At 38.9% G+C, this 14,211-nt stretch overlaps 1 protein-coding gene across 1 annotated transcript in view; it reads right to left on the minus strand.

Moving 5' to 3' along the window:
• Positions 1 to 14,211, minus strand: part of ARSH (arylsulfatase family, member H) — a 33,411-nt gene that overhangs the window by 12,086 nt on the left and 7,114 nt on the right. The window contains exons 4-6 of the mRNA XM_011972122.1: positions 11,993 to 12,416; positions 8,380 to 8,516; positions 3,204 to 3,338 (exon numbers count right to left, since the gene is read on the minus strand). Coding sequence (XP_011827512.1) covers positions 3,204 to 3,338; positions 8,380 to 8,516; positions 11,993 to 12,416 — 696 coding nt within the window. The remainder of the gene's footprint in view (positions 1 to 3,203; positions 3,339 to 8,379; positions 8,517 to 11,992; positions 12,417 to 14,211) is intronic.

Below are 14,211 nucleotides of genomic sequence, written 5' to 3' on the forward strand. Positions count from 1 at the left end.
ACCAGCCTGGCCAACATGGTGAAACCCCGTCTCTGCTAAAAATACAAAAACATCAACTGGGCATGGTGGTGGGCGCCTGTAATTCAAGCTACTTGGGAGGCTGAGGCAGGAGAATCGCTTAAACCCAGGAGGCAGAGGTTGTGGTGAGCCGAGATTGCGCCACTGCACTCCATGGTGGTCCATGCCCGTAGTCCCAACTACTCGGGAGGCTGAAGTGGGGGGATCAGAGACGAGGAAGTGGAGTTTGCAGTGAGCTGAGATTGTGCCACTGCACTCCAGCCTCGGTGACAGGGTGAGACTCTGTCTCCAAAAAAGAAAAAAGAGAAAGAAAAGAAAAAGACGGGTTTTATCTACATTATACTGATCCTTGAGGAACAAGCTAAAAAATTTTACCCCGTGATTTCCCCTATAGAGGAAGAAAGAGAGAAGTGTGAGTAGAAAAATGGCCAGAGGCAGAGTTAAGAATCACTTCTTAGACAAAAGTCCCCTTGGGTGTTTCTGAGCACAAAACAAATGAAGCCCTTGCCTTAAGATCAATGGTGAGATTCAGGTGGTTGTTACAGAGTAGAAAAATGGCCCTATGCCAAATGCCAGTGTCAAGACCATATGTCTAGACTCTTTAAGAAAAAATAGGAGCCTCTCTGGAGGAAAAGGTCTCTTCCTATGTGAAATGTTTATTGAATGCCTTCTATGTGTGCACCTGTCTGACAGGCAGCATTACAAAGAAACACAAAACCGGAAGCCTCTAGCAGAAAATTAGGTAAAATTCACTGCAGACACATTCACTGATCTACCAGTCTAACCAGTGATGAAAGGCAGCTCAGCTTCTTGGCACCATTTTTTTTTTTTAATTGAGACACTGTCTCCTTCTGTCACCCAGGCTGGAGTGCAGTGGCGCAATCATAGCTCACTGCAGCCTCCAACTCCTGGGCTCAAGCAATCCTCCCTCCTGAGCCTCCCGAGTAACACCATTCTTCGTTATAAGAAAAACTTGACAAGCTCCCTGAAGCAAATCTGTGTGTTTTTAACACACAATCATAAAGCCACCCTGATGTTTTCTTCATCTTATTTAATAACCTGTATCTTTGTGGGGCAGAGTGGGGGGCGTAACTAGACTAGAACAAAACCAATTGTTTATCCAGGAGATCTAAATCTCTCTATCCATTGAATTCATTGCTTCACAGGGAGCACCCTGAGAAACAGGTATCCTGTCCCAAAGCCTGAGAAATGCTCACAACAATTTTGCCAGAGTCCTATTCCAGGGTTATGTGTGCTTTTTAAGGACAGGGGCTTTACACTCACACATACTCATGCAATTATAATAATTATTACAATATACAATATGTACAGTTGTTAGAATCATCATGACTGTAATAATCACATTTCATTAGATGGTATGTATATGGTGACTCAAACCTGTTGCTCACTTTTTCTACTAGGCTTAGTACCAATATAATCTTTGCTAATTAACAGTGATGACTACAGCAAGACTACATGACAAGTCAGAGGAGGTGAATGCTTTCAGGAGCTCACTTCTATTAATTTGCAATATATAATCCAGTATATACAATCCTATATATATATGTACATATATATATTCACTATATATAATCCTATCTGTGCATGCATATACGTAGGGTTTTATATTGTAAATATAATGAATATATAAAGTGAATATATATATTGAATTATATATTATATATAATGGATATAGTGACTATATATACTTAGTAAATGTATATAGGATTATATATATTATACTGAATATAGTGAATATATAAAATTATATATTATATACAATGAATATTGTAAATATATATAGGGTTATGTGTAATATATAATGAATATAGTGAGTATATATAGTGAATATGTGTAGGGTTATGTATACTCTATACAGTGAATATATAGAATTCTATATACTATATATAATAAACATAGTGACTATAAACATAGTAAATATATTTATAGAATTATATATATTATATATACTGAATATATAAAATTATGTGTAATGATCTATACAATAAATATACTAAATACATAGAATTATGCATATATATAATGAATATAATGACTATATATACATAGTGAATATGTACAGGATTATGTATATTATATGTAGTAAATATGTAAAATTACATGTATTATATGTAATGAATATAGCGAATATATAGGATTATATGTGTTATATGTAATGATATAGTAACTATACATACATAGTGACTATATATAGGATTATATATCACATATGATGAATATATGATTATATATTATAAACAATATGGTGAATATGTATACATAGTGATTATATAGATAGGAAAATATATATGTAAGACACACACACAGAACTTTTTAATGAAATACAAGGAAGTTCAAACATTCTGATTTTATAATGATGACAATTTTGATACCCTTTTAGTTTTTTTGTTTTACTTGGAAGGTTAGGGGGTAGAGGGAAAACAGCAAATACCGAATTCTTTTTTAAATTATTCTTTCTGTTGGTATGCCTTTGGTGATGCCTAAGTGTGGGTGCTATGGAGTTCTTGAACAACCCGGCATGAAGTCTATCAAAGTGAGCTGGAAGAATCTGCTGGCCATGAGGAGATAGGCACCCCAGTCAAATGAAAAACTATTTTTTCTGATAGACATAACACTCGTTAAAGCATAATAAATAGCATCATTGATGTTACCGAATTAAAAACCTGCATCTGAGAATCCAAGTCAGAATTGATCTAAAGGAGCAGTTCTCACCTAGAAATGACCTTGCCGCCAGGGGGCACTGGGCAATGTCAGGAGACATTTCTGGTTGTCGCTGCTCTGGGGTGGGTGCTACCGGCATTTGTGGGTGGAACCCACAGACGCTGTTCAACACCTACAATGGCACAGGAGGCCCCCAGCCAAAGAATCCTCCAGACTCAAATGTCAATCGTGCGGAGGCTGGGAAATCTGCCATAGATGGTCATTGAGATCCTATGCTCTCTCTCATGGGGTTGGCATTGCTTCAAACATTTTACTTTGAAGCTCTTGGAAACTGCTCCAAAATTTGCAGCTTTTTTTTTTTTTTTTTTTTTGGTCTAGCTTAATAAGAGTCTGACTCACATAAAAATACCTGAACATCATGGCAAATGAATTCAAGCAAACGCAAAGCCAGTAGAGACTACTGATTTTCAATGGACAGGTGTTGGTTCTCTGCGCACAATCACCTTTGTAGATCCCGTTCCAGCCGCCCAGCTGAACAGCCCCGTCCAGGGGCTCCAGGTGGCCCCCGTTGTCAGAGGTGAAGTACACCAAGGTGTTGTTGGCCAGGCACTCCCGGTCTAGGGCATCCAGAATTTTACCTGGTGAGGGTCAGAGACACAAAGACGTTGACCTCTCGATGCAGATCACCACTGCTTTATTATATGTTTGCTATTATGCATTTATTACACATAGCATTTAAACGTTATTCTGCATTACACAATATTGTATAATTAATCATATAATATTGTAATATATACTATTTTAAACTGTATGTAATATAGTATATATAATATATTATATCCAGCAGTTAAAATATTTAATATATAATGTAATAATGTATATGTTATATTTAATATAATAATATACACTTTCATACATTTTAATTACCAATTATATATTTATTATATATTGTATGATATATAGTACATATTTCTTACAAATACATGTTAATATATAACATGATGTATTAGAAATGCATAAAGAATTGTTATATATTAAAATGTAATCAATTATGGAATAGAATAAAATATATTGCAATATGTATAATAATACATATTATGTATTATTATACCATATGACTTTACAATACTAGAAACATCATTATATAATAGTTTATGATTATTAATACACTATATCATTGTGTAAAAATTGTTATATAATTATATAATAGCATGTAAATATTATTTTATTATATAGTATTTTGTACATCAATGTAATATGTAAAAATATGTTTATTTATAGATATATAGGAAAAGATATTAAATATAAGATAAAATATGAGTATATGTAATAAATGTAAAATATATAAGGAATATATAAAATTTTATAATATATCTAATATATGAAATTTTATCATAAATTTATATCATTTATATGAATATATACTATATTATTTTATACAATTGTATGATATTGTGTGTCACATATCACATTAATTTTATTATATTAATGTAATTATATAAATTATATTAAATATACTAAATACATTAATTATATTAATTTAAAATATAGAATAGTTTGTATATAATATATAAAGTATTGGTTTATTATATAATTTTATTGCATATGTTCATTATTTTATTATTTAATATATAATAAAGTCTATTTTATTATACGAATCATGTAATAATATATAACGTCATCATTGCCCCAAACGATTCAAATAGACAATGCCAACTAGGCCCAGCAGTTAAATGAACCGATGAACATTAATTTTTAAAAATACAGTTTGCAAAATGACACCTCCAGGAACACCTGAGCAAAGCCATCCTCGTACTCCAGGGCACGCACCGCCTCCCTTAGAGATTTTGCTGTCCTGGCTGCTATCTGAGGTCTACATGGAAATTGCAGGTTATTCTTGCTGTCCGGGTTATGGTTAAGATCTAATGACAATTAATGCTGCGCTAGACTCAGCAGACACTGTCTTTAAGGTGTTGACAATCCCTCAGGAGGACAGTTTTTTAAAATAATAAGTAGAAAGCTGTTCTAGCAAAATCCCAAACAACATTCATTTCCTCTCTGATGTCTGTTGAGCATTTGCTAATCAACAGATAACATCGTCCTGGTCCTGAGGTCCCAATGCACTTCTCGTTTACACTAGATCATCTCTGTGATGCTCTTGTCCCGTTCAGAGATAAAAGAAAATGTAAGGAGCCGCACAGAAAACTGTTTATACGTAAACTCATTAACCTTTGTTACCTACTGTTCAAAAGTGATTTGCTTTACAAGTGACATATACTATTTTTTAGAAATGTTATCGTTAGAAATTAAGACATTTTAAAGCCCAGGGTTTGTAAGATGAAAGATTATAAAGGCTTTCCGGGAAGAGAGTAATTATATGTAAATTATCAATTCACATTAGATCTGGCTATAATATCAAAAAAATCATAAAAGTGATTTGTAATTTAAACTGTGCAAATATAGTAGCTGCAAATTCTTTTTCTGTTTCAAAACAAACACATAGGCAAATAATTGTCCGCAGAGTGTCTACAGTGAAAATAGACAGATGCATATGAATAGATAAATACTAACGGGAATAGATCACTTGTAAGACCTCTTACCAAAGACAACTGGAAAGAAACCAATAATGAAAAGTGATTAAGGTTGGGCCCAGTGGCTCACACATGTAATCCCAGGACTTTGGGAGGCCCAGGTGGGAGGTTTACTTGAGCCCAAGAGTTCGAGACCAGCCTGGGAAAGATGGCAAAACTCCTTCACTACAAAACACACACACACACACACACACACACAAATTGGCCAGACATGGTGGCGCACACTTTTAGTCTCAGCTACTCAGAAGGCTGACGTGGGAGGATCACCTGAGCCCTGGAAGTCAAGGCTGCGGTGAGCTGTGATCGCACCACTGCATTCCAGCCAGACTGGGCAAAAGAGTGAGACCCTGCATCTTAAAAAAAAAAAAAAAAAAAAAGGGGGGGGGGATTAAAAGTGTTTTTTAATAGGCACAAGTTTCTTTCATTGGAAAATTTAAAATGTCATTGAATTCTTGAAGATTCATTAAGTTCATTTTGCACCTTGTATTTGCATTTGCACGAGTATAGCATTGTTAAGGTTTATTTTTGAGTAAAGTTAATAAATTACTAAACCTGTGAGTTTTATACTCATATTGTTAAATAGTAAAATAATACCCACAGAGATACCTGTCTGACTTTCAACATGTCTTCATTTTGGTAGAATTTTTCTAAGCAATGATGGAGAAAACTCAGAATATTGGGAGATGTTTTGCAGAAAAATAGCTACTCATCATTTCTCCTGTGTCAAATAATATTAGCCATTTAATAATGCAATTGCTAGCTTCTGTAACACGTCTTCATCATGTATTTACATATACCGTAAAACAAACATAATTATTTCTCAGTGATAAATACTCAGATATTGACTTTAACAGAAATTCCCTTTGCAGGAAACTGTCCTTTGACTAAGTACAAATATAGTAAAAGCAATTTCAAAAGAAGCAAAGAAAAAAAAATCCCAATTATATAATTCCATAAAGGCTACAATGTTATAGCGGTTTTTAACTGTAACACATTTCAATGTTTGTATTTCATTACCAAGGAATTAAATTATATATAATAAATGTGTATATATGCAACATACAGTACTATGTGTATATATATATATAAAAAAACATAACATGTGTATACATATAAACCATATGGTGTGTGTGTGTATATATATGTATATAACATATGGTGCTTAATTCCTATTAAAACTAGCTATAGTATTATGCATAAAAGTGATTTGTAATTTATACCATGCAAATAAAATAACTGCAACTGGGTGTATATATATATATACACACACATACACTTCCCACAGCAAAGATTAAATTAAGAAATACAGAGCTTAGCTTTAGTTCAACAAGCTTAAAAAGGGTTTGGATGTCAGGGATTAGTTCCCTTTAAGCCCTTAAGTTTTTCCCTTTAATACATTCCTTTTTTCTCCCCATTTCTGCTTAAATGCCTTACTGGCAGCCTGGCAGCACTGCCTTTCCTTGTATTCTTTTTTTTTTTTTTTTTTTTTTTTTTTTTTTTTTTTTTTTTTGAGACAGGGTCTCGCTCTGTCACCCAAGCTGTAGTGCTACCTCCACCTCCCAGGCTCAGGTGATCCTCCCTCCTCAGCCTCCTAGGTAGCTGGAACTCCAAGGCGTGTGTGTGACACCATGCCTGGCTAATATTTGTATTTTTCTGTAGAGATGGAGCCTTGCTATGTTGCCCAAGCTGGTCTCAAACTCATGGGATCAAGCAATCCTCCCGCCTCGTCCTCCAAAAGTGCTGGGACTACAGGCATGAGCCACCACACCCCGCCCCTCTCTGTATTTTATCTCCTCTTTGGGATTAAATATAGATGGTAAATATTACAATGGTACCTAGAATTTGAGGGAAACACACACAGTGGAAATATACAAGAGAAATTTATCCCATGACAGGATTCCCCTCTTTGTCCTATCTGACACCACTAGCTCTTTGGTAATTTTAACTAGTTTTCTATAGCTCACTTAGATTGTGGTTTTCAGAGAAAAGAAAGTTATTTATAATAAAATTTGATTAACACCCCTTAAATGCATTTAAATTAAAATAGCTCCGTTTCTTTCAAAGGCACTCCATATAAATAGACAGAGGCGGCTGATAACTGGGAGATTGTTAGTTTAGATGGTTTGGCAGAGCACCGTTTTCAGAAGTTTGCACTCAGAAGAAGAAAAGTACTGTATTCCAAAATGAAACACCATTGCTGAGAAGAAGGACAACTCTGTCAGGTACATAGAGGCTGGGTGGGTGAATGCAATTCAACTAGCACAGCTAGTTATTATTCTGGAATGCATACAGTGACGCTTCCTGCCTGCTAATTTATATCCTTAGCATTTCTTTATAGTGAACACTATGCCTTTGAAATAAATTGCTTTAGTTGTGTTAAATCCCCATCCCAAATTTCTATGTATTTCCTGTAGAACTGACTAATCAGAATAACATTTCCCTTTATATCCATCAAAATAACCAGGAATTGAAATGACAATATTCTTTTTTTTTTTTTTTGAAACAGAATCTCGCTGTGTCACTCAGGCTGGAGTGCAGTGATCTGATCTTGGCTCACTGCAACCTCTGAATCCTGGATCCAGGTGATTCTCCTGCCTCATCCTCCCAAGTAACTGGGACTACAGGCCCACATAACCATGCCTGGCTGATTTTTATATTTTTAGTAGAGACGGGGTTTCACCACGTTGGCCAGGCTGATCTAGAATTCCTAACCTTATCAAGTGATCTGCCAGCCTCGGCCTCTCAAAGTGCTGGGATTACAGGTATGAGCCACTGTGTGCCCGGCCAGGAATTACAGTATTCTTTACAGCGCAACTTTATTTATCCTGCCAATGAGTTTTTCAGAAAAGTGACTGTCTTTATTTTAAAGATGGGAAAACTTATATTTACAAACTGTGACTTCTATTGGGGAATATATTTCACTGGTATTGCTGAACAATTAAAAGCCATCTTTTAATTCAATTCAGGGATGAAACAAACACTTATCAGGTATTTATGCTATGCAAGGGACTGGACATAATTTGAGACAGTACAGATTTTTCTGTAGCCCGTACTTCAGATATTTACAGTTCTGTCACTGAATACTTACCCACCATCCAATCCATTTCTTCTACATTGTCCCCATACCTGCCATATTTACTGTGCCCAACAAACTTCTCTTTGGAGATGAGTGGAGTATGTACGTGCAGGAACGAAAAAAAGAGGAGAAAAGGTTCCCGTTTGACCCTAAGGGGTAGAAAGTTACCAAAATTACCTTCACAAATAAAGCCATTTCCACCATTTAAATGCGATTCTGCATTGATGAAAAGATCTCATAATGGTTGCTGGAGGTTTACTATGTACTTCAGATGACAATACCTCTCCTGTGAGTCGTAAATACCACGAGGTTTATGTTGAAAGGATATGAGGAGGAACGAAGGATAACAGAACATTTGTGTTCCCAGTGAAATGTTTCATGTAGCCAGGCGCAGTGGCTCATGCCTATATTCTTTGCACTTTGGGAGGCTGAGACAGGAGGATTGCATGAGCCCAGGAGTTTGAGACCAGCCCGGGCAACAGGGCAAGACCCCGTCTCTACAAAAAAATTCAAAAATATAGCTGTGCATAATGGCACACCTGTGATCCCAGCTACTCAGGAGGCTGAGGCAAGGGGTTCACTTGAGCCTGGGAGGTGGAGGCTGCAGTGAGCTATTATCACAACACTGCACTCCAACCTGGGCAACACAGTGAGACCCTATCTTAACAACAACAACAAAAATGTTTAATGTGGTTCATTTTATACTCTCTTGTGTCCAGTTTAGCATCTGACATAAAGTAGCAGCTTAATAAATCTTTTAATCTTTGCGGAATGAGTTATCAAGTATGAATTCTCGTCATCTATTGTCTCAAAGTGTTTTTAGGTATGAGTTCAGAAGAATCATATCTTAAGGACAGACTCAGATGTGCCACAGTAAGGATTTGATGCTCCTTACTTTCCATTTGCCCTTCTTTCTTTCTTCCACCTCCTTCCTGGTTCCTGGAACATAAGTCTGATGGCTGGAGCTTTGGCATCCACCTTGGGCCATGAGGCTGCTCACAAAGGTGGCAGAGAACAAGATAAAAGCTGAGGTGTGAATAACCTCACTGTATCTGTAGCCTGCCTACCCCAAGAGAGAAATAAATTCTCCTCATTTACATCTTGCTTTTTGTATTCTGCATTTTATGTATTTATTTATTTTGAGACAAGGTCTCACTCTGTTGCCCAGGCTGGAGTGCAGTGGTGCAATCATGACTCACTGCAGCCTCGACCTCCTGGGCTCAAGTGATCCTTCCACCTCATCCTCCCAAGGAGCTGAGACCACAGGTACATGCCACCAAGCCTGGCTAATTTTGTACATTTTTTGTAGAGATGGGAGCTCACTATATTGCCCAGTTTGGTCTCAAACTCCTGGGCTGAAGCAATCCTCCTGCCTCAGCCTCCCAAAGTGCTAGGATTACAGATATGAGCTACCACACCTGACCTTGTGTTTTGCATTGCCACATACAGTCATTCTAAAGCTACTCCTTTACACATTTTTACAACCAGCACAGAAAGAAGGGAAGGAGTTGGAGATTGAATATGTTCCCAAAAAGGTGGCCCAAGCAAATGGGTTGGGATGGGAAGAGAAGGTAAGATGAACGGAGAGCTGAGTGGGTGGCTGTATCACTGTTCTCATGGTCGTGTTGGAGTAAATAATGAATCTGACGGGCACAGGGGCATATGAGTGAATGATATTCCACTGCGTACCCTTCAGCCTGGTGGAGTAACAATATAGCCTCCCCTCTCCACTCCCTGTCAACCCCACTAAGGAAGGTGACAAACAGTGTCAATGAGAATCCACACCAACAATTTTAATGTGCCTCTAATTTGTAATCTAGGCTGGGCACAATGGCTCACACCTGTAATCCCAGCATTTTAGGAGCTCAAGGCAGGAGGATCGCTTGAGTCCAGGAGTTTGAGACCAGCCTGAGCAACATAGCAAGGCACTGTCTCTACGGAAAAATAATTTTATAAAATTAACTGGGTGTGGCCATGTGCGTCTGTAGTCCCAGCTACTCAGGAGGCTGAGGTAAGAGGATCACTGGTGCCCAGGAGTTTGAGGCTACAGTGAACTATGATTGCACCACCGCACTCCAGCCTGAGTGACAGAGTGAGACCCTGTCTCCAAATAATAATAATAATAATAATAATAATTTGTAATGTAGAAGTGAACTGGTATGGGATGATGAGAGCTCATTACAGTCATGCCTGCATAGCTTGTGTTGAACATAGAAAACTTAAAACTGGGTATCTATAAATACAGAGCCACCTCCCAACAGTTCATGGACAGAGAGCTCTTCCAGCTGTGTCTGAATATGTGTCTGGGTATGTGTCCGAGACAGAGGAAAAAATTTACCCCCCAAGTTTAATCAATTTACACAACAATCCACACTGAAGCAATATAGAATAAAATATGGCAACTCCAGTTTTTGTTTTCAGAAAAGGGGTAAGTGGCCGGGCATAGTGTAATCCCAGTACTTTGGGAGGCCGAGGTGGGTGAATCGCTTGAGCCCAGGAGCTTGAGATCAGCCTGAGCAATATGACAAAACCCCCTTTCTTAAAAAAAAATGCAAAAATTAGCCAGGCATCATGTGTGTGCCTGTAGTCTCAGCTACTCTGGAGGCTGAGGTGGGAGGATCACTTGAGCTTGGGAAGTCGAAGCTGCTGTGAGCCATGATCGCACCACTGTACTCTAGCCTGGGTGGCAGAGTGAGATCCTGTTCCAAAAAGTAAAAAAAAAAAAAAATTAAAACATTAAAAATGGGAAAGTGAGCAAAATATGTGGGTTTTTTTGTTTTTGTTGTTTTGCCTTTTGAGCATTCAAAATTTGCAGGATATTTAACTGTTTTATTCTACCTAAGAGGAGACTCAAGTCTATCACAAATGTCACCTACATTTTTTTTCCTCAGCTTTTATTTTAGATACAGAGTCTCCATGTGCCGGTTTGTTACCTGGGCCTTTTACACTCAGGGAGTAAGCAGAGCACCCAATAGGTAGTCTTCCAACCATGTCCCCCTGTCTCCCTCTCTCCTCTAGAAGTTTGCAGTCTATTGTTTCCATGTTTATGTCCATGGAGGCTCAATGTTTAGTTCCCATTATATCCCATGAAATACTACACAGCCATGAAAAAGAATGAGATCATGTGTTTTGCAGCAACACGGATGCAGCTGGAGGCCATTATTCTAAGCAAATTAATGCAGGAACAGAAAGCCAAATACCACACATTTTCTCCAAAAGATTTTTTGTTGTTGTTGTTTTTGAGACAGTCTTGCTCTGTCGCCCAGGCTGGAGCACAGCGGTGCAATCTCGGCTCACTGCAAGCTCCGCCTCCCGGGTTCACGCCATTCTCCTGCCTCAGCCTCCCGAGTAGCCGGGACTACAGGCGCCCACTGCCACGCCCGGCTAATTTTTTTGTATTTTGGTAGAGACACGGTTTCACCGTGTTAGCCAGGATGGTCTCAATCTCCTGACTTCGTGATCCGCCAGCCTCGGCCTCCCAAATTGCTGGCATTACAGGCGTGAGCCACCGCGCCCGGCCTCTCCAAAAGATTTTTAAAGGTCCGTGTTATCAAGGTGTGACGACCTGCTATGAAATAAAAATAAAATTTCCACGCAAGAAATCAGACAAGAAATGGCTAAATACCTTTCAATGAAAGCTAGCGCCTCCTTCAGCATGAGGGAAGCTACTTTCTCCTCTTTCATCGGCTGCTGGATAATTTCATGGTTCCTCATAAGGATGCAATTCCAACGCCGAGTAAATCCATAACTGGAATACCAGGAAGTGAAAAACAGAAAGGCGAGGAGAGCAAAGACAAAGATGACCTTCCACGGCACTGAGAACCAGCGGGCGAACTTGGGAATGAGAAGCAGAAAAGGAACCAGGGCAATGGCCACCGTGGAGATCCACAATTTGATCCTGAGCCAGCGGTGCAGTTCTGGTGTCTTGAATGCCTGGCAGTCGCTTAAAAGTCCGAAAGGCACCCCATAAAAGTAGTGAAAACCATGGTTGAGCGGGTGGTAGCAGTGATCATTCCGAGAGGCGCAGCTCAAACCCAGGTGCCATTTGCCTAAAAGTAAAACAAAATCATACCACGGCAGCAGGGCAGCATTCAATGCTGGTCTGTTTCTAGAATGTGGGCTTCCCTTTGGAAAACTCAGATATAACTTTCATTTTGTGGTCATCATGGTTTTTTCTTGGTGTCCCCGAATACCTCCCTGGTATAGACATGGACCCGCAGCCTTCTCCCTGCAATGTGTCTCTTTCAGACACAAGCCATGCTGCAGGAGCCCCTTTGCTTTTGCTACAAGGAGAGGAGCCTAGTGTTCATTCAGAAGAAATCTTTTGCTTGGTACCAAACAACCTCATGAACAATGAGAAAGTTTCCAGGTATCTGGAGCTTGCTAGGAAGCCAGAATCGATGTCTTGGTTGTTTGGTGGGGACAATACCAAGGACTCTCGGTGCAGCTTGCACATTCATGCTTTTAGCTAGCAGTGCCTTCCCACCCTCTTACTCCATCTCACTGAAAGGTAACCAAGATTTTATTTATAGATGGAACACCTCTTCTAGGTCCGCAAGCTAGGGATGACAAACTAGCCAAAGAATTTCATCAAGAACCAAATGATTCTGATGATGCAAGTAATTCCTTTTATCAAGCACATCCTCTAGGGGGCCAGGTCATGTTCTGATTTGTCCACACACATTATTGTATTCAACACTTCACAGATCCTGTATTATGAATAGAAAACACATTGTCTAGATTATTTTTTTAAGAGACAGAGTCTTGCTCTGTTGCCCAGGCTGGAGTGCAGTGGCATGATTATAGCTCACTGCAGCCTCGAACTCCTCGGCTCAAGCAATCCTCCCGCCTCAGCCTCCTGAGTAGCTGGGACTATAGGTGTGTGCCACCATGCCCAGCTAATTTTAAAATTTTATTTTGGTAGACCCAGGGTCTTCCTCTGGTGGCCTAGGCTGGTCTTGAACTCCTGGCCTCAAGCAATTCTTCTGCCTCAGCCTCCCAAAGTGCTGGGATTACAGGTCTGTGCCACTGTGCCCAGCTATCTAGATTTATTCAGAAGCCCGAGTCACATTAATGAATAATGGCAGAGTCAGATCTGAATCCTGTGCTCTAATGATGTGAGAACACTGCTCAAAGCTAATCTGGAGAACTCCCACTCACAGGACACTGCTGGGAGTTGCATGGGAATACCTGCCCTACTGATGGAAAATCTCTTAACCTTTTTTTAACTGAGAATATCTCAGAGCTGTGGCTTACAATTCATATTAGGAATCCTCAAAAATAGTGAACCATACAATGCTTTGGGGTAGCATTTCCCAAAAGGATTTGATCACACAAGTTATTCTTAGAGGAATATCTTCTAGGACTGGAATTCTACAAACTTATTTTTCGGTGAAAGTCTCCCTCACAAGCTCATGTCCCCCCCAACACCCCACCCCCGCCAAAAGGGCATAGAATATTATGTGATCTAAATCGACCAGCAACTGCCTCCATTTGACAACTCTTAATGCTTTCAGTTTTCAATTTCAACAGTACTTTGCTACAAATTTACGAGTTTTTCTGCTGATAATGGTGTCACAAACATTGTATCCCTCCAACACAATATTCCATTTTAGTGGCAACTTTGGATACCCTTGTTTGCTTTCTGTTCTCATTGTTTTTCCAATATTATGCCCTTGATTCTACACATCCCCAGTCAATGTGTGATCAATTCCTTCTCCAAGTGTCTTATCTCAAAGAGAAGTCGGTCAAACTGGCGCGCACAGAGCCAACATCCCCGGAAACACCTTAGATACTATGACAGAGGCCGCAGGATCACGTTTCCACGAGCAGAGTTCAGGCGCC

This window comes from Mandrillus leucophaeus, unplaced genomic scaffold, assembly GCF_000951045.1.
Source record: "Mandrillus leucophaeus isolate KB7577 unplaced genomic scaffold, Mleu.le_1.0 Scaffold127, whole genome shotgun sequence".
In the NCBI taxonomy this organism is placed as follows: Eukaryota; Metazoa; Chordata; class Mammalia; order Primates; family Cercopithecidae; genus Mandrillus; species Mandrillus leucophaeus.